At 46.0% G+C, this 21,417-nt stretch overlaps 1 protein-coding gene across 1 annotated transcript in view; it reads right to left on the bottom strand.

Moving 5' to 3' along the window:
* Positions 1–21,417, bottom strand: part of FYN (FYN proto-oncogene, Src family tyrosine kinase) — a 121,614-nt gene that overhangs the window by 46,747 nt on the left and 53,450 nt on the right. The window contains exons 2-5 of the mRNA XM_056125010.1: positions 14,597–14,854; positions 10,459–10,555; positions 4,061–4,159; positions 826–929 (exon numbers count right to left, since the gene is read on the bottom strand). Coding sequence (XP_055980985.1) covers positions 826–929; positions 4,061–4,159; positions 10,459–10,555; positions 14,597–14,843 — 547 coding nt within the window. The 5' untranslated portion in view covers positions 14,844–14,854. The remainder of the gene's footprint in view (positions 1–825; positions 930–4,060; positions 4,160–10,458; positions 10,556–14,596; positions 14,855–21,417) is intronic.

The following is a 21,417-nucleotide window of genomic DNA, read 5'->3' on the forward strand; positions in this document are numbered from 1 at the left end:
GTAAAGGGAAAGATAAAGGGGAACATGGTTGTGCATTACTGCCATTTCTTCCCTTCCTTACCCAGGCAACTTCCTAATGCAAGGATAGAGTGTTCTAAAGAAACCTAAGGCCTCATTCTCTCTAAATGCACTTCTAATTTCAGGGTTTTTGTTTGTTTGCTTTGGGGCCACACCTGGTGATGCTCAGGGGATATTCCTGGCTCTGCATTCAGAAATCACTTCTGGCAGTGTTCAGGGAACTATATGGGATGCCAGTGATTGAACCCCGGTCGACCATGTGCAAGACTGTGCTATTAATCTGGCTCCAGTCAATTTCTGCTCTGTAACACTTTGATGGGGCAGATAACCAGTGTCTGGTAGGTCCTTTCTCCTGGCCCAGATCTTCCTGTGGACAACTGGGTTGTTAAAAACTAGAAAAACCATCAGTTGGAGAGAAAGAGATCCTTGGTGTTTATATATATATATATATATCAAAGTAATGCAAAAATGACTCGTATGACTGGCACCTAAGGAACTAAGAGCTTCAGAAAGATCATAATTCTAAAAAGACTTCTAAAAATCCTATGATCTTATGCGCCTGAAGGAGCGGAGCTGTCCAGCCCCCTTTGCGTGAGGAAGGTCTTGATTTTGAGCCTCTGTAGTTCTTTGGGAGCTGCCTGCAGTTCTAGAGCTTAGAGGGAAAACTGAAAAGAGAGACTCTGCTCACATGGTAGGGACCTGTAGGTGCCATTCAAAAATTTCTGTAGTTCGAGATAAGCCTTTTATCCCCTCTGACTAATCTACAGATGTGAGTGACAAGCCACCTTCTTAGACTCATTATCTTACCTTTGGTGGTTTCACTCTCACGGATAAGAAAGGTACCTCTGGGGTTTCCAAAGGACAAAAGCTGTCGCTCAGCATCTTTCCGGCCAAGTTTTCCAAAGTACCACCTTAGGAAATCAAGGAAACATTTTTTTTTTTTTTTGAGATCAAGGAAACGTTTTACAACCATCATTTACCCCGGAAGCCCCTCAGTTCCCTGTACATGGAAGTCTTCCCCACCTTCCCCTGTGAGCTTTGTCTTGGCTTCAGCCAGTTCTTTTTTCGATCCAGTTTTGACTCATTCCCTAATTCATCTCTTTCACTCTCAAAATAAATTAGATCTGAATCATGGGTTATTTTTCTCCCTTCAGGGATGACAGGTACTGGGTTTGTGTTAAAATTGCCACCTGCATGTATGAAAACAGAAAGTCAAGACTGTGTTTTAAAATGCTAACAGCAGGACCAGCTTCCTATACCTTTCTGTAAGACCCTTGATTTCCAAGCATACTTACAAGCTGGGGGAAATAATAGAACCTGGTCTCAGTGTCTATACTGGTCAGTGGTGAAAGAATCTGAAACATGCCAGTCTGAACGGATTGAAAACAAAGACATGATATTTTTAGTAGCTTCTACCTATGGGTACTAAAAAAAAGAGAGAGAGAAAGAAATAACTGCTCAGGGCTGCCCCTCACTGAAGATGACAGTCACCTGATTATGTGTTAGTGGTCTCTTCCTGTCCAGCAGGTATGTAGACGTGGGTTAACAGAAGAGATCTGCCTCATGACTGGGCAAGGATCTGCCACATGGGTGACCTGCCTACTTGCAGAGCTGGGTTACTGGCTACTGTACACAGTGAACTCATCCCTTAAAACACTTCTATTGGACTGGGAAAAAAAGCAGAGGAGGTAACACACTTGCCCAGTTTAATCCCCAATACCACATTTGGTCCCCCAAGAACCATCTGGAGTTTCCCCTGAGCAGAGCCAGGAATAACCTCCAAGCACAGCCAGATGTGGCCTCTAAACTAAAACCAAACCAAATCCAAAAACACTGGTTTCATCAACAATCTTATCTTCTCCCCCAGCGAGTGGCAGGAACTCTAGGGCCATGTCAGGACGTCTCCTCCCAAGTTCCCTCTAATCTGCAGAATGTGTCTTTCTTTATTCCTCTACCCTCTGCCCTGGCCCCACGAGTTCACAGTTCGGCACTGGTGCTGAAGGAACAGCAGGTGCTCCAAGAAACCCAGGGGAGAGTTCCGGAGCATTCTATTGGAATCTGCAGACAGGAATGCTTTTTAGAATATTTAACTGTGAAAGGATTTGCTCTTCTAAGAAGACATTGCGATTCATTATTCTTGAACATAGCTATTATGCGTTCACTGTCAAATTCTTTTGTGAATGAAAGGGCTTCGCTGGAGATAAGAAAGCAGACACTGCACGCAGGCCCCTCGGTGACTTTGAAAGGCACCAAACCGTGCAAGAATCCTAACTGGGCACTTGATGGCATAAAGAGCACTGTCCCAATTATTTTGGAGAAATGACTCTCTAGGTTTGTATCAAAATTCCAATTAAAATGCGGTGTAAACATTAATGGTGGTGAAAAAGAGAATGGTAGAAAATGGGTTGTACAGAAACAAGAGCATTTTAAGATGATGGCGATTATTTGTCAATGCAAACCAAATGCTTAATGTAAAAAATGCTGTGATCATCTTTAAAAAAAAATAAGTTAGGGGCTGGAGCGACAGCATAGCAGGTAGGGCGGTTTGCCTTGCATGTGGCTGACCGGGGTTCAATTCCCAGCATCCCATATGGTCCCCTGAGCACCGCCAGGAGTAATTCCTGAGTGCAAAGCCAGGAGTAACCCCTGAGCATAGCCGGTGTGACTAAAAAAAAAAAAAGTTAAAAATTGACCATTATAAATATGACTCGAATATAGAGGAAGTAGATGCTCCATTAAATAAATTAAAAAAAAAAAAGTCACTTTCTGGTTGTATGTTTCCTCACTAAAAGGTGGCACCTTTCATAATCTGAAACAGGAAGATGGCTGCAAATCTTTCCAGCAATAAAAAAAAAAAATCAGAGTTGCTGAAGACCAACAGCAGTCCCTGGAGGACAAAGGAGGGCAGAATCACTGTGCACTTGAGTGTGAGAAACAAAAGCATCTTCTTAGCAGAAAAGCAGGGAATTAGAGATCAGAGAATGGCCTGACTGGGGTCTGGGCTGCTGAGCGCAACGGCCTCTGTTCAGGGCTTAGACACACCGAGGCACAAAGAACAAGCAGAGTGAAAGGCTGGGCTCAGGGGCTGCCTTTTCTTCCTGGGGGAGCCCCTTTCCTCTGAGGCAAAGACACCTCCAGTGAGTGGGGATAGCCAGATTTGCAGGCTGCCAGACAGAGAGAGCAGATTCTAGTATTCGGGAAATGATGCCTCTCTAACTCTCCTTCTTCTGCTCAGAAACTAGGGTTGAGCTTTAGCCATGCTGCAAGCAGTTCCCTAATATCCCATTAGCCCCCCAGGTCAGGAGAGGGAATCACGAGAATCTAGAATCCCCTCCAGTCTATGGACGCCCTGCCCAAACAGGTCCTGGAGTAATTCCCGGGTCAACTCACTGCTTGTCACAGGGAGCTTTCATAGGAACCATGCGAGACCCCGAATCAAAGGAAAAAAATGACTTGAAAAGCCCCTCATCAGGGTTCCCCATGCCCTGGGCTGTGCTGTCAGTGAGGTGATTCTGCTGTGGCCTGGAACTGATGGTTTTTCAGGGAACCTTTACTATTCCTGATTCCATGGAGGAGAAAAGAAATCTCCGCAATTTTTAATCTTTACAAATGATTTGCTCCTCCCCTCTCTTTTTTCTTCTTTTATTTTTAAAGGATTTAAAATAAAAAATTTCAGCAGACTGCAAGCTAAGAACTTAGGGTTGGCAATAATCTATGTTCTAGCTAGAATTTTATTACATTTTTTTTATAGTTACTTTCTATCTTGGGCAAGTAATATTGGATTTTCATTTAAGGTACGGATATAGTTTCCTTTTAAAATAAAGGTCTGTAAAAGTGAGCAGGCTTAAAGAAAATTACAAGTGTAATACAGGGACAGCCAAAGCCATGGCACGGAGCCTAGAACACAACACCAGCCCCTTCTCGACCCTTAACCACGCTATCAATTATTTGTCTCCCTCCTGCACAATCTCAATGCCACTTTATTGTAGTGACTAACTTTAAAATGCAAGTAGTCAAGTGAAAACAACGAAACAAAACATACTCTTCTGCCTGGATGGAGTCCACCGGAGCCACGTAATTGCTGGGAATGTAACCCGTCTCTCCAGTTGTCAAGGAGCGGGCCTCCCACCAATCTCCTTCCCTGCAGAGAAAGGGGAGAAAAAAGGACGTGAGTCTGAGGTCCATTCCAGTGCCCTGCATTTGCAGATTTGAGGTTGCAAGACTACATGATCTCCTCCCTGTCCCCTCACCACTGGACTTCTCCAAACTCCACTACAGTCCCCTATGGTGGTCAAATGGCTGTAATTCCAACCGACAGGGGGTTAAACACAGCCTCTTGGCTCTTGCCTTATCGTGAATTAAGAGTGGGTTGGAGAGAGAGTATAGGGATTCAAGTGCTTGCCTTGCATGTGGCAGTCATTTGTCCAGAAGGGGGCTCTTGGGTTTTGGGGAAAAGGAGACAGTAATTTGTTCGGTAAGTGCCCCTAACTTGGACAGACAGGGAGGGAAGCCTTTCTAGCTCACTTGGGAAAAAACATTATAGTAACAAGTACAAGATGGCAATTATGTGAGATGAAGGGTTTGTGAACTCACCTTATTGGAGGGCAATACATAGAATCATCATCGCAAGAATTTGCAACACATATAAGCATCCACCTGACTTGTACTCCTCAGACACACACAATACGGCAAGTTATAATTTCAGTAAGGCGGAGAGAGGAAAAGCACATGCCAACTGCACTAATTCAGCTAACAGCCTCATCTGTGCCCAACCCCCACGTGGCCAGTAACCTTTGGAGTACTTGAGAGAAGCAGTCCCATACCTCTTGGCTTTAGGGTCCTTTGGTCAGTCATCAAATGTGGCATTGGGAAAATGAAAGGCAAGCCTTGTCGCAGGCAGGAAGCTCCTTAGGAGATGCAGGGAGTGAGAGGAAGAGACGCTGGATATGCACCTTGCTTGCTTTCCAGAAAATGGGCCGGAGAACAGACAACAATAGACTAAGCCTTGCTCAGAGAATGTCAACCCAGTGTCTCACCGATTGCTCTGAACACTGACTAGAGGCGGGTGGTAGGTGGGGAAGGGTGGAGGCAGCTCTGCATGCGGCCCAGAAAGGACACTTGAGAAAGGAAGGGGGTTCTTGGCCACACCCCTGTGTCCACCCGGTGTTCTCACAACGGCCTGTGTCCTGCTGTGGAGTGCAAAACCCTGGGCAGGAGGCTGTAGAGGAGGGTCAGGCAGCAGCACGACTCAGCTCACAGCAATCTGGTCAGGGAAACCCGCATGGCGGGGGCTGACAGCGCAGGGATGAAGGACATGCCTCTCCTTAGTAGTCACCACAGCTCGCAGGTGTGCACAGGTGACAGCTCTCACATCTCCCCAGAGCCACCTCCGGGCTTGTGAGCAGGAATGTGAGGGGGCGAGGGAGCATGTGAATGCCCCAGAGTCATTCCAAGCCTCTCAGACTCCTGGTCAACTCCTAGTCTCCTTTTTTTTAAAAATCACTGTGGAGCTGCAGAGATAGTATAGTTGGTAGGCGCTCACCTTGCACACAGTGGGTTTGGGCTCGATAGCTGGCACCACATAGGGTCCCAAACTCTGCCAGGAGTGATCCCTGGGTACAGAGCTTGGAGTAAGCTCTGAGCACCACTGGGTGTGGCTCCAAACAAAAGCAAACAAACAGAATAAAGGGGCTTTGAGGCTGTGAAAGCCTTGAGTCAGGGAAGAAAATGTGTTGGCTTTTGACCACCTTGGGTGGGTGGGATCTTCCCCAGATATGTGTGGGTGAGTCGCCTCAAAGAACAGGAGGCAGGCTTGGCATGTGGGAGCCCCAAGTCAATCTCTAGCATCATATGGTTCCCCAACCATCATGTGGTATGGTCCTTAAAGTAGAAACAAACAATCCCATTCCCCCCTCTCCCCACAAAGATCATCCCCAAACTGTTTTAATTGGGTAGAGAATAAGCAATCTCAGAGTCAACACAAGCCTTTCTGGGGTCACAGTCTCTATAGGGGGCCTCTGCAGGAAGCTGACTGCTGAGCAAGCCCCATGCAGGCTGGCCATTGAGGGAGATGGAGATGCAAACACCTGAACAGTGAATTTATTTTTCAGCTTTCCTTTTCCAGTCTAAAAAGATAATTTCAAAGACAAGTATCAATGGTTGGAGACAACTGTTCTCATACCCAGAGAGTCTATTATCAAAAACCTTAAATTTAATTCCTGTCCAGATTTTGGTGAGGATTTCATTTTCACCACACACAGAGAACACTATGTGTACAGATGGGTACCCTTGGGTACCCAGACCCGGTACAGAGAGATCACTGCTGTTGCAGGGACCGGCACTGGGCAGCTCCTTCTGCCCCACCTAACCGGTTCTAATCATGCAGCCAAACATGTTAACATTTCCGTGTCCTTTATAAGAGATAGCGGCAGCTTCAAGAATACTGCTTTTTTTTTTTTTTTTTTTTTTTGGTTTGGTGGCCACACCTAGCAGTGCTCAGGGATTGCTTCTAGCAGGGCTTGGGGGATCATACTGGTATACTGGGGATCAAACTCGGGTCGGCCCTGTGCAAGGCAAGTGTCCTACCCACCGTACTATTGCTCTAGTGCTGTAAGAAGATAATTTAAGAACATGTGTATTCATTATTTTAACACTGCATGGGTTTAAGTGAAATGGTCCTGGAGACATCTTCAATAGCTTAACATTTTACTGCTCTGAAATTCCACTAGATGGAGACATTTCATCATAAAAATTTTCTCTCTCTCTCTCTCTCTCTCTCTCTCTCTCACACACACACACACACACACACATACACACCACACACACGCTCTGCAAAATCACCATGGTGAGGAAGAAATTAAGTGCTTCAAGTGATGCTTACTTTTTTGTTGAAGCAAGCTAGCTTTTTTCAACTTCTAATTCATTTAAATTAAGAAAGGAAAAAACAGAAAGTCAAGTATCCATTTTGCGGATCCTGGAATGGTCATGGGGGCAGGGAGCCAGTACATTTTTCAGCAGATTGGGACCAGAAGCGCAGTTTTATTCAGGTGATATGGTGTAAAAAAGGTAATTTCTATTTAAAATCCAGCATTAACAACCACATTTTGTTCCCAGCACCTAAACAGTGCAGCAAAGATAAGAATCCAGCTATCAGCTCATTCTGAAGTCATGTATTAGGAATTTAAGACTTTTTCTTAAGTGACTCCATTAATCTCACAAGGGTTTTCAGTTACTCATGAGAAAGATAAAATCCTCTTCCTAGGCCATCAAGGGGCACTTTCTCATCAAAGGAGATCTGAAGTAACGATAACTCAGTGCATTCATTATCTAGTGACCCTCACATGCTGTCCCTGGAGAGGCTGGTACCAATGCAAAATGTCAAGAAATCTGTAGCGCAAATGAACCTTCTGAACAGACTGAATGCCGAACTCACCTAACATACACACCCCATCTTTATACTCTTCACCTAGATTTAGGAAAATTTTAAATAGAATTCCACCATGTCCATTGTCTCTTCCTTGAGCTATTATGGCTCACTGTTATGATTATAGCTGTGTTTCTCAGCCACACCTGGCGGTGCTCAGCGCTGGCTCTTGATGGTCCCCAGGGCACTCTGCACCAGCAGGTGTGACGTCTGGCCCCTGATTGCTGCGTGTGTGCTCCAGCCCTTGAAGTGCTCGACTCTGGTTCCTCACCTGCATTGCTTTAGATTGTTCTCACAGTTCAGCTGATTTCATGGATTCAGAGTTCTGATTAGTAAATTGGCATGATTTTATTTAACCTTGCTGTAATTGAAATACAGGACTTTTAAAATCTGCTTCTGGTTTAGGTTTTTGTAACAGCTCCCTCTCTTCCTCTAATTTAAAGACTTACTTTATAAAAAAAAGTTCGTCTCTCAGCTGGAGAGACAGTACAGGGGTTGGGTGCTTGCACGCATGTGTTCCCCTCTATGTTCTCGAGGACTACCTGGTTCCCTGAACATCACTGGGCACAGTTTTGGAGCCTGTGAATACGGCCAGGAGCAGCCTTGGAAACTCCGCGGACACGGTGGGGTGGCCTGGGGAATCACTTCTCACTGACGGGCCTAAGCTGCACCATACCCATAGGCCCTTGCACCGACCCACCAGGTTGAGAGTAAAAATCTATTAGTAACCCATCGTGGTCTTAGGAGCCAGGAACCCCTGTATAGTCAGGGAGTTGCATGTACCAGCAGTTTAGCCCTGAACTGTGGAGCGTTTTAATAATAAATGCTGGCTTCTCTGACTTTTGTCCCTATGTAGCAGGTGCTCAGAAAGCATGACCATCACAGTTTTGCCAATGGTACATGGTGCGCTATGCCAGAATTTTGTCTAACCACTGTGAAAACTTGATGGACATCACCAGGTCGGGTCATGAGCCCATGACTGTCCTTGGTGTAAAACACTGATCATACTTTCAAAAGTCACTGTCTTGAAAATCCTCCTGAAATGTGAAAAGAGCTTTTTCTCCTGACTGTTTTTTCTAAGTGCAGTCCGTCAGGCTGCCTGCGACTTGGACATGAGGAGCTTCCCTTCAAACTGGATATCTGTCACCTTCCCTCGGTTGTTCTTTTACATGGGTGTGGTGTAAATATGGTCAATTTTCAAACATTTTTCTATCCAAGCACAATTATTAAAGACACTTGACGTTTACTCTCTAATTAGCATCACCTCTCAGGCCAGATTCAACTCAACAACTCATGTCTATACTACACTCTGTTTAGAATTTTACGAGGTAAAAACTGCAAATGGTTGCTGCTGGTCCCAATAAATCGTTGTTGAATTGATTAGATCCGTCACAGATTCTTATGCCATGTAATGAATGACTCAAATAAATAAATTTTTAAAAAAATATGGAAACAGAAAGTAGCACAGATGAATTGAAATGTTTGGCAAATAGGGCGAGGATTAATCACACTCAAATGAGCAGCACTGAGCACTTACAATAGGTCCTTGAGAGGACCCCCATGGGCTCTGGGTGCCTGCACACACACCTGTCACTGTCACCCCATTGTTAATCAATTTGCTCGAGTGGGCCCAATAACATTTTGAGACTTGTTACTGTGTTTGGCATATTGAGTACGTCACGGGTAGCTTGCCGGGCTCTCCGAGAGGGGCGGAGGAATTGAACTCGGGCTGGCCAAGTCGGCCATGTGCAAGGCAACCGCCCTACCCGCTGTGCTATCGCTCCAGCCCCTTAGCCAGCAATGAACCTCTTCCAGGTTTACTCAGTCTGGGAAAGCTGGCAGCCCTCTGACCCCCAGATTTTGCCCTCTAATAGGGAAAGAAGTGGGAGGGTGTGAGGACAAGACATGCAAACATGCACACGCACATGCATGCTTGCACACATGTCTACATGCATGGAGGTGTGGCAGCTGCCCAGGGAGAACAGAGCCCCTGGCCTCCCTCTCCTGGCCCTGGCTGGGCGGAGTAAGGAGAGTTGCCACCTGCATCTGCATTATTGCTTTGTTTTCCCTTCCCTGCCTCTCTCCCCTATTATTACCCTAGACTTCAGGTGATTGTATTTGATACAAAGACCTGCGGCCCCACCCCCAACCTTAAAAAAGGGCATCTAAATGGCATGGGGGCTGAGGAATTCTATAGGCAGGAAGAAGTTAAAGGTGGAGGAGGGAGTAAAGCCCTTTGTAACATTTTCTTCTAAAAGAATGGGGTCAGAGGCACAAAGCTCTGTGCAAACACTGAAGATCACATGTGTCAACCACAAAAGGAGACAGGGACAGGTGCTATTGTCTTGCATGGTTCTTCATCCTTTTCAATTTTGCACCATTCAAGTCTCTCACCAAAAGAACAAAGGAAGAAGGCACAAATTTGATTTGGGCAAGGACTGGCTTCTCTAAAACCATGCAGTGAGCCCCTGGTGGCGTGGCACATGTGGGCTTTGCTACAGAAGTACCTTCTGGATCGGCTGTGTGCAAGGCAAGTGCCCTACCTGCTACACTATCTCTCTAGCCCTGCTTTTACAACCTTTACACCCAAAGAGAAACCATCAACTCTGCTACAGTGACATCACCCCCTTCCCCCCACCCCCAAAGCGTTCCCTGAACATCAAATCCTCTGCCTGTCCATCCATTCTTTGTTTTTCAACTGAGACCGCCCTGATAACAATTTTTTTTTTTGCTTTTTGGGTCACACCCAGCGATGCACAGGGGTTACTCCTGGCTCTGCACTCAGGAATTACCCCTGGTGGTGCTCGGGGGACCATATGGGATGCTGGGAATCGAACCCGGGTCGGCTGCGTGCAAGGCAAATGCCCTACCCACTGTGCTATTGCTTCAGCCCCGATAACAAGTGATTTTTGCAAGCGATCCATCATTTCAGAAAGCCAAAAAGCTACAGAGGAAACAAGAGAGCTCTTTGTCGGCTTGAGAGGCACATGCATCTCTCCCTCCCGCTCCAAACTTACGAGCTGTTCAATATTTGGAATTTTTCTCCTTTGTGAAAACTCAGGTCATCTTCCGTCCGTGCTTCATAATCATAAAGGGCCACGAACAGGGTCACTCCTGACAAGAAAGACACAATTGCAAGGGGAGAGATCATTACACGTGGAAAAATGAATGCTGAGAAGCACAATGTCCATTAAAATTACCACAAAAGCTCTCAGCAATCAGCGCAGATAACGTTATGCGGTGTGGCACAGCAACGTGCAAACACTGGCGCGCCGAGATGGCGGTCCTGGTCTTTGGAGCAGGAAGCATCACTGGATCCAACAAAAACCTGCAGGGCTTCCCTTGGTGTACTTCTGAAGGAGTCCTCGGGAAGACACTGACGGTGCCCAAACATCCCAAACAGACCAGCAGTTGCTGCTGCAGCCGTGCTCGAGCTCGGGCTCCCAGAGCTCTTTAGCTAACAAGCATTCATCTCCACTTAGGAGCCCAGGTTAGGTTTCTGGCAAAATGGAACCATTCCTGCCTTCGGCCTAATAGTACTGCAGTGAGAAAGTGCTGCAGGGGCCTGGGGAAAACCCTTGCAGAGAGATAAAACCTTTTCTGCAACTTCACTCCCAATTTGAGAATGTCCTGTTCTTGGCAACCACATTGCTTTTGGATTCCTCTCTTTCCTGTTCTGTCCTGGAGGTTGTTGTTGATTTTGGGGTCACACCTGCTGGTACTGGGGTTGTGGGCTACTCCAAGTGTTGTGCTCAACAGACCTGGCAAGGCTGGGCATTGAAGTGGTAGCTCCCACATGCCATTTTTTTTTTTTTTACTTTGTCACACCCAGTGATGCTCAGAGGTTACTCCTGGCTCTGCACTCAGAAATTACTGGTGCTTGGGGGATCATATGGGATTCCAGGAATCAAACCTGGGTCTACATAGACATGTAAGGCAAACACCTTACACACTGTACTGTCGCTCCAGCCCCATCGACCCCTCTCTTTTGCTCTCCTCCTTCCTTGAACTCACCAACCCTTACCTTGACTTGTGGTACTCTTTCACACTCACCCTCCATCTTCTATCTGGCTGACTCCCCTGGGATTCAGAAGTTCATTCTCAATAGCTCCCATTTGGTCTGGACTGAGCATAGGGAGAGTTCTAAGATGATCTTCGCTGATTTCACCTCTCAGTATTCATGACCCTGTGCAATCTCCTTTCCATAAGTGTGGGCCAAACTCGGACACTTGTTCTTAACCGACAGAACATAGTGAGGGTGGCGGGAATGTCTCCTATGGGAGTTTTGCTATGCAGCAATTGGTAATGAGTACTTTTCATTTCTCTGCTCTCTGGCTTCTCACTTTGATCTTCATATACTTCAAAGTACCTGATGTAGCTCTACACAGATTATGCCCTTTTTCAGGCTGCCATTTGCTACACAGGTGGTGCCAAGGGAATGATATGCCCAAGAATCAGAGTGGAAGGTGGGGTTTGTCTTTCCACTACCTGTCCTTTGGGTTTGTCCCTTTCCAAAGGGGACATCCTGCAGGACCATTGGCACTCAGAAGGTCTGAGCATGCCGTTAAGGCTCAGTGCGCAACTGTCTGCCTTCCTTTAGAATGTAAGAAAACAGCTGACAACAAACAAAAAGCCTAAGTCATTGACAAAGTCATGCCTATTTTTATGTAAAACTTTACTGACAGACACCCTTCATTATGTGATTTAAAAACAAACTTAAGCTCCCCAGTGTGGAAGACAAGTTGCAAGGGATGGACATTCCACTCACTGTCTACACGGTGTCACTAGGGGCTTTTTATCTTTTTCTTTGTGACGGGCACATACCAGGCGGTGCTCAGGGCTTTCTCCTGGCTGTGTGTCAGAGATCACTCCTGGCAGTGTCGGGGATGGAAGAGATCAGCTATGTGCAAGGCAAGTGCCCTACCTCTGCATGATCTCTGTAACCCATGGGAGTTTTGATCTTGAAGAGAGAGAGGAAGTGTCAAAGGAGTCACAGTGACACGCATATACCAGGCAGAAGTCCCCTGACCTTTGGGGGGCACTTTCAAATATCATAAAAGGCTAATCTCAATAAAAATGACAAAGTTTACTCCTGACTGCTATGAAGAGTTCCCTGTTTAAAGTGGCCCTCTCCACAGAGGCAGGGTGGGACGAGGGGGATGGGGGGTGGGAGGGATACTGGGATCCGTGGTGGTGGGAAATGGGCACTGGTGGAGGGATGGGTATTTGATCATTGTATAATCGAAACCCAAGCACAAAAATTTGTAAGTCTACAACTGTACCTCATGATGTCTCACTGATAAAAATAAAAAATATATAGAATAAAATAAAGTGGCCCTCTCTGGTGCCGGTCCCCGACACCTGGATTCCTAGGGATTCACCTCTGGCACTCGTGCATGAATGAGCAAGGCTACTGCTGGCATTAGCAGAACTCAAGAGTCTGGCTGGCACAGCACCTGTGCTTCCTTCCCATCTTCCTTCCCATCACACAGGACAAGCGTATGATGGGTGTGGCTTTTTCCTCCAGCATCCTCAGTCAACAGGCTTCCCCAGACTGCCTGAATGCCTTTTCCCTCCCTCCTCCATTCCTGAGCCTTCCAGGAAGGCAGGAGGGATGCTAAGATGTTCCTGTCCTCATTGAACTCTGTAAAGTCCTCTTTAAAATGAATGTGAGAGGCCAGAGAGACAGCACAGTGGGTAGGGCACTTGCCTCGGACATGGTGGTTGACCTGGGTTCGATCCCCAATATCCCATATGGTACCCCGAGCACCACCAGGAGTAATTCCTGAGTATCACCAGGTTTGGCTCCCAAAACAAAAAAAAAATCTCCCCCCTCCCCAAGAAAATGATAAAGGGAAATGAAGATCCCTCTATCCCCACCAAAGTGAACCATTCTGTCTCTTCTGTTCTGCTGAATGAAGTGTTCATGCCCAAAGCTCCTGATTGGGTTCGAAGGGTGAAAAGAGGCTGCTAAGGACGAGCTGGTGCTGGGGAATAAGGGAGCAAGGGAGCAAGGCACGTGGGCTTGTTATCTAACCTCTTCCCCAGATGAGCCCAAAGCACAGCCGCTGATGCATATAAAACTTTCACATGAAACATTTTTGTAATACATCATGTCAAATGCCTAGTGACCACGATTCACACCCCAGGAAGATCTGGAAGGGGACTGATGCATGAGGTAACTTAGAAATATGTCGAAAAACATATGTCTGGTAGTGTATGCCAGGGATTTTTTTACAAAGTACTGGCTGAGTCAGCAAGTACACATGGCAATGAAAAACATAGTCTTGTGGTGGGAAAGAGAAGGAAACTTAAAAATGCAGGGAGAAGGTCCCATGTAGATATGTATGATTCAAATTTAATATATATATACATATGCACACATGTATATATATATAGGTGAAGCGAATAGTTTTATTAAAGACATTTAGAAAAATGTGTGTGCAGGGCAGGGGGAGAGAGGTGTTTGTGTGTGTGTGTGTGAGAGAGAGAGAGAGAGAGAGAGGGAGTGTATGTGTGTGTGTGAGAGAGAGAGCAAGAAAGAGAGAGGGAGGGGAGAGAGAGAGGAGAGAGAGAGAGAGAGAGAGAGAGAGAGAGAGAGAGAGAGAGAGAACATGCTGAAGGTTGATGAGTCCTGATCCAGAGGATATTAGAAAGAGAATAGAGGGACATAATCGCCCTCATGTCCTGCTGCCCAGTGGCCCCTGGATGGGAAGTAAACTGGATTTGGCTGCAGGCACAGTTAAGTCAAGTGCCTTAACCCCTGCATCATCTCTCCAGTCATTCCAAGTGTCTCTTTAGCAGGAGAAAGGCAGAAGGAGCACAGGAATATCTAGACAGTGTCTGATTCAAAAGATCTAGCGTGAGGCTCAGGGCTGTATATTTGGAAAAAGCTGCCGTCGTTCTGCTGGGCCACCAAGCCAGGGCCCAGAGCTACAGGCCTTAAATGCCTCCCCCAGGAGAAGCTTGTCTCAGGTAACACCCAGATTTCTCGACTTCACCACCAAAATTTGTCTTTCTACTTCCTCTCAGCCGGCAGTGGGTAGAAGGAGATTGATAAAAGTCCCCAGTTGTGGGAAGCCTCTCAGCCAGAGGAAGGGACTGCCCCTACCCCTGCCCCAGGGGTAGCCAGGCCCAGCGTGAGGGGCAGCTTACCTGTCCCTCCTCTCGTACGCAAGGTCCCAGTATGAGACGAAGAGTTCACACCCCCAAAGACAGTGAGTCCTTGGCCGCCGGCTGCGTGGAAGTTGTTGTAGTTGGGGATGGAGGTCACGCCGAAGCTGGGGTAGTGCTGAGGGGTGGGGTCTGTGCCATAGCGGTACCCGGAGCTCTGGTTCAGGCTGCCGTCCCTCTCCTCCGTCAGTTTTGTTGCTTCTTTATCCTTACATTGCACACAGCCCATTATCTAAATTCCTGCCAGAAACAAAGAACAGGCACATGAAGTTGGGGCTCCCTAGTGGCTGGATTTGTATATATATATCACTGTCCTCCCCTTGTTCATCGATTTGCTCGAGCGGGCCCAGTAACGTCATTGTGACACTTTTGTTACTGTGTTTGGCATATCAAATACGTTATGCATAGCTTGCCAGGTTTTTGCCGTGTGAGCGAGGTACTCTCCGTAGCTTGCTGGGCTCTCTGAGAGGGGTGGAGGATTCAAACCCGGGTTGCCCGGGCGCAAGGCAACCGCCCTACCCGCTATGCTATCGCTCCAGCCTATATATATATATATATATTTTTTTTTTTTAAACTTTTACTTTTGTTTGGTTTATGGCCAACCTCCGGTGGTGCTCAGGGGATCCCATGTGGTGCCAGGGATCTAATCGGTTACTTGCAAGTTAAGAGTTTCAGCCTTGTACTATCTTTCCAGCCCCTGGGTTGCTTGATTATTAAAGAGGAAGGACTTACAACCTGGCTTTGGACATTTCAAGCTTGTGGGGAATGAAGAAGAACAGTGGCCAGGGTAGCCCATTAGAAGTGACCTCAGTGCCCTGAATTTGACAACCACATTTGTTGAATCGAGTCACCACACCGTGTGTTGGTGACCCTGCTGCTTTTGTCCTCAAGTGAGTTTTACTCCCCAGAACTTCCAGAGCATCATACCTGGGTCTAAAGATAGCCCAAGAACACTTAATATGCTTACATCTAGTCAGCTTAAAAATAACCGATGCTCTACAAAATGAGTTTTTGCAATATTAGTATAAAATCTCCGAAAGACAAGAGCAGAGGAGTGGAAAGGCCAGAACATAGCCCCAAAGAACTCATCAACTTTTTCACTCTTGGGAACCCATTCTTCAAGCACATGTTAGATACACTGAAAGCAATCGGATGATAAAACACTGAAACTCAGAAAGAGATGCTGGATGAAAAATAAAATTGGCAGAAAGGGAGAGGTCCGGGTATATTTGCAGAATGTCATGATAACTGACAGTAACAAAGTCCTTGAAAGCTGCTAATTACCTTTTCAAATTCCCCTTAGCTTTCAACATCTTTCAAAAACATTCAGAAATATCATTCCCATGTTCTAGGGTTGGTGTTGGGGTAACAACTCATCGTCCCCCCCCCCACTCCCACATCCCTCCAAACCTTCTATTCACCTCAGTAAATGACACCACCAAAAACTCAGCACTCTGAGACAAAATCTTTGTTTCTCCTTATTTTCTTCTCAACATCCTGTCTCCCATTCTACTCTGCAAACATGTCAAGTTCTTGGGTTTTTCCAAGATTCCACAGAATTTGCTTAGCTTCAGTTGTTGAATATTCCTCCTCCCCTTTGCTATGCAACACATCCTTCCAGTCTGAGCTGAGCTCCATTTCTTCTACAAAGGCTTCTCTGATTCCTCCACATTCTCCAGACTGGAGTGATGCTCATCCTAACTGCTCTTGTCCCAGGGTACCCAACTTCCCTCATCATCATGGCACCTATCATAGCACAGCAGAACATGATCAATACACTTGTCTCATTGTCCAGTGGACTGTGTATTGCAGAAAGGCAGGGTCATGCCAGTGCCTGTCACATAGTAAAGTGCTCAAGGAACAGCAACTGAAATGTATGAAGATTCTCTAGCCTTCTGTGTTTCTCTCTCACTCTTCTGCACCTCCTTCTGGTGACTTAGTCAATAGTGTTGTGTGTGTGTGTGTGTGTGTGTGTGTGTGTGTGTGTGTGTGTGTGTGCACGCATGCGGGAGCATGCAATCTACTGGTGCATGTGTGTAGTAAAGATAATTCATAAACACAAGGTAAAGTCAACTCAACCACCCCACATGGAACTGCAATACTATGAAACTGACATAGGGATCAGCAGAACACACAATGGTCATCTCTGTCAAAACTCTGTAAAGTGAGCCCCTTTGGGACTAAAGACCAAATTAAAAACACATGACATCATGTGTAATTATATGGGTTCACTGGGGAGGGAGGGCACAGCTGGTACAGGGTGGGAAGGGATTTGGGGCAGTGAAGAAGAGTGAAAGAGCATAGTTTTCTACAGTGGCCTACCAATCAAGGTGGGAGACGACACGTGGGTTACAGAGACTCTTGGGACCCTGCTCCGAATACTGCTTTTCTACTGAATAGGATCATGGAAGCAGGATTGGGTTGTGCTAAAACCTTCTCATGTTACATGTTGCAAAAAAAATACTTATTGAACTGAATGTCAGTTCCTGAAATGGAAATATTTGGAAATGATCTGCCTACTGTTGAGCTGAGATCACCAAGTCTGGAAAACGTTTACATGTAAATCTTTCAAGATTAACTTACAGTCTACTGTGTCCAACATGCTCTCCCACTTATGGTAAGTGGAAGCAATTTTAACAAGTTTCCAAGAGGAAATGAAAAAAATCTCTAAAGCGTGATATGCCAAAGGGATTTCATTATTTGTTGTTGGTATTGCTTCAAAAAGCTGACAAAAGCCTTGCTCATTTTAACTCTTTTGTGGCAGGAAGTTTCTCTAAGCTTCTACAAAGGTCAAGCCAAAAACACTCCTGAGCCAGGAGTTTTTTTTTTTTTTTTTTTTTTTACTGATTTACTGTAATCAGTGGAGGTGAGAGCTGAATCACAAAATGACATTAACACCAACGTTTCTCAATCAAACAGGGTTATCTTCCCTCTGCCCCACCAAGAGACATCAGGCAAAATCTGAAGACATTTTTCATAACAGCTAGAGGGTCTCTATCCAGTAGAGGATAGACATCACGGATGCTGCTTGATGAACAGAAAACAAAGGAGAGCTTCCAACAACAAAAAAACTACCTGGCTCCAAATTAGTAACACCAGTATCTAGAAAATGATTTATGCAGAAGAAAGATTTTATATTTGAAAAAGCTAAACAGCTATTTCCCTTATATGCTTATTTTTCTTTTGGGCTTTTTTTTTGTGGGGGGGTCACATCTGGCGATGGTTACTCCTGGCTTTGCACTCAGGAATTACTCCAGGTGGTGCTTGGGGACCATATGGGATGCTGGGGGTCGAACCCGGGTCAGCTGCATGCAAGGCAAATGCCCTACCTGCTGTACTATTGCTCCAGCCCTCCTTATATGCTTGTGACGAGCAAGTGACCCAGGATGCCTCCCTCCGGAGAGCAGGAGAGCTAGGTAGGAGACAACTTGAAAAACTTCCATGAAATGCTCTGACTTTCCTTGGAGCTTATTCTTTGTTGGGGAGAAAAGAATCGAAAACCAATGAAAAGTTTCTCATTATCATTCATTCTTTTGTTTCTGATCAAAAGCAAATTCAATATATTTGTGAAAACCAGGTCTTATATTTATACTTATCAAGAGAAAAACCAGGCCTTATATCTAAGCATATCAAGAAAAAAAATGTCTTTCAAAATCCACTAAAGAAAATGCCACTATAATAAATCCAATACTTCACATAATTTTATAACAAATTATAAACTCCTTGAAAACTGGTGTGTGTGTGTGTGTGTGTGTGTTGTGTGTGCATGCACACGTGTGCCAATCTTTTCTTTTTTGGTGTTTTGACCACAATCAGTGAAACTCAGGGGTTACTCTTAGCTCTGTGCTTTGCAGAGGGTGGGGGTCTCTGCTTTGAAAATGTCACTCCTGGGCCTGTTCAGGGGACCATGTGGTGTCTGGGACTCCAGTATGCAAATCCTGTGCTCAGTCCATTGAGCCATTCCTCCAAGCCCTATCTTTGGGGTTTTGTTTTACAGTTGTATCCACATTGCTCAGGACAGTGTCCGCACATAGTAGGTACTCAATGACTAAAAGTAATGAAAAGACTCAAAACCTTAGAACCACTTTGGAGACAAATCTCTCTTACAGAAGGAACAGCTACATTAATACTTCATGCATTTGTAATTTTTTCAGGTGGGGGGATTGAGGGAGGGCCCCCAAATAGTGCTTAGTGGGTCTGGGAGCCACTCAGTCAAGCTGGGTGGGTTTAATGGCTCAGGCCTGGCGGTGAGGTGCCACTTGTGTCCAGCAGTGCCGAGTTGGGGCCTGCAGGGCTATACCTAGTTGGGGGTGGGGGTGGGGGGCCATGCTGTGCTAGGGAGTGAACCTGGGGCAAGGTGTGTGCAAAGTGTGAACTCCAGCCCATTGAACCATCTCCTCAGCTCTGCACTTGCAATTTCAAGTCAAGAATGTTATCTGCATAGTCCTTGCTTTCTCTCTTCCATTCATTGACAAATATGAAGCAACCAAAATAAATCAGCACATGTTGGCTCAAGCCATTAAGAGTTAATCACAACGAAAATATTTTTGTAAGATCTTGTGGTCTTTTCCCTCCCGCTTGGGGCGGTCAGACTAACTAACCATTTCCTGACGGAAGAGTCAGACTCTCTGAGTTGTACTTGTTGCGATTAGGCTTCTTGCCATCAGGCAGGCTTATTCACATCTTGGTTAACAAAATAAAAAAAATCCCTTATTACATAGAACTCTGTGCTGTGGCTTTTATGGCCCATGTTGTAGGTCGGTTATGAATGTAGAATGTGCTAATAAACTTGCTCTAGATGTTTTGGGTGTTGCAGAGCATGACTAACTTGATTTCAAAAGTGGGATCCTGGAGTCAAATAAAACGTCATTCACCAGGAACTCACGTCCAACTCTGTAGTCACTGTGCTCAGACAATCTGCTGGACAGGCATTTTGACTACTAGGATCCTAGGCCGGTGGGCCAGGTTTCTGGCTTATAACTAGGAAGTCCTCCACTTTCCAATCCTTCTACACACAGAAGGGCTCTGCTTCTAACATGCAAGTAAAGCCTGACTCAAAACCTCATTGGTCCTCATGTGTGTCCTAAATGCACCAAGTAACATGGGGAAGGGTCGCAAAGAAAGAATCCAAGGCATGCTCCTGTGGCCAGCACAGAATCATCAATTAATTTAATCACTTTCTGGTGCATCAGCACTTTCTGTCAAATTTGATCTTTGGTCTCATGCGATTACTGTGACTGAATGCCACACTTTGGCTCAGAATTCTTCAACATAATCCTGGAGTGCTTAGAGTTGACCTGAAAGATGGACTCGCCTATTATGCTGGGCAAAGGTTGTTTTATTCCAAAATGAGTCTGGGAGCCAGGAAGGTAGCTCAAGAGTTAGGTACACATACCTTGGAGGCACAAAGTCCTGAGTTTAATCCCCAGCACCACATGGCTCTCCAAGTATGGCAGGGAATAGCCCTGGAGGCCCCCAAGTGCCCCCAGATGTGACCCTGGAGGTCCCTACCACTGCTCAGCCCAAGCAGCATGGCACTGCCAGGCGTAGGTCCAAGCTGTCTTGCCCCCATTGGATGAATCTGCTGGCGGTGCTTCCCTAGCCTCCGAGGGCTCCTTCTAGACGCCCCCCTGAACCAGAACAATAAAAGTCTAATTGAACGTGCATTCTCTGACAGAAGCCACAGACCATGGTCTGGTCTGCAAGATGCAGGTTAGACAGAAACAAGCTGACATTTCCTCAAAGGCCAATCAATAAAGCAATGCTCAGTTACAAAAATTCAAGGTAGATGAGAAGGTTTCTGGAGTAATGGGGGAAAGTCCAGGCAGTCTTTTGCAGACGCAAATCATTTCCTCTTGAGATACATAAACTTGCAGGCAGAAGGGGGTGGGCAGGAGGAGGAAACATAAGAGTGCCAAGCGGTAGTGCGAATTTCAGCTGTGTTAACTTCACATGGTCTTAGCATAAGTCGGCAGAGCCCTGGGCTGTAAGGCACTGTCTCAGATTCTGACTGCTCCACTCACTTCCCTGGGTGACAGGAGCAGCAGGGGCACTTGGAGGTGCTCCGAGTGATTGGCAGCTTTCTGGAGCTACCATCTACTGTGGCTGAACTTGGGTTCCACTCCACATGGATAATCATCATAATGAAAGCAAAAGGACAAGGAAAGGACCAGAATGAAGAATCAAGAAATGAAACCTAGGGGCTGGAGCAACAGCACAGAGTTTGCCTTGCAAGCAGCCGACCCGGCTTTGATTCCCAGCATCACATATGGCCCCCTGAGCACCACCGGGAGTAATTCCTGAGGGCAGAGCCAGGAGTAACCACTGTGCATTGCTGGGTGTGACCCAAAAAGAAAAAAAAAAGAAACCTAAAGTTACCAAGATACGGAATCGAAAAAGAATTTAAAACTGAATCCAACCCGCCACATAACTTCCTCCACTCACCAGGGAGAAAAGCAAAATCTGGCAGCACACACCCCTTTGTAATGAGCGCACCCCCTTTCCAGTGAACAGCAAAAAGATGAGGCAGAAGAATAAGATGTGTCAGTGGCATCGGAAATGGTTTGTGGCAGGGAGCACTTGATCCTTGTAAAATTGAAAACACCCAAGAAGAACCAACCAGAGGTACTTTGTTAAGTTTCTCAGTAGAGACTATGGATTTCCCCGTTGTCTTTGTAAGGTGGCAGGTATGGGCAGGAAACGGGACATTCTACAGAGAGATAAGCACTAAGTCTGTAGCAAAGCTAGTTGGGCCAGAGAATCTGTTGCCTGAATTTCCCAGAAATTTCAATTTCAATCCTTTG

The sequence above is a fragment of the Sorex fumeus genome, unplaced genomic scaffold, assembly GCF_029834395.1.
Source record: "Sorex fumeus unplaced genomic scaffold, SorFum_2.1 ptg000054l, whole genome shotgun sequence".
Taxonomy (NCBI): domain Eukaryota; kingdom Metazoa; phylum Chordata; class Mammalia; order Eulipotyphla; family Soricidae; genus Sorex; species Sorex fumeus.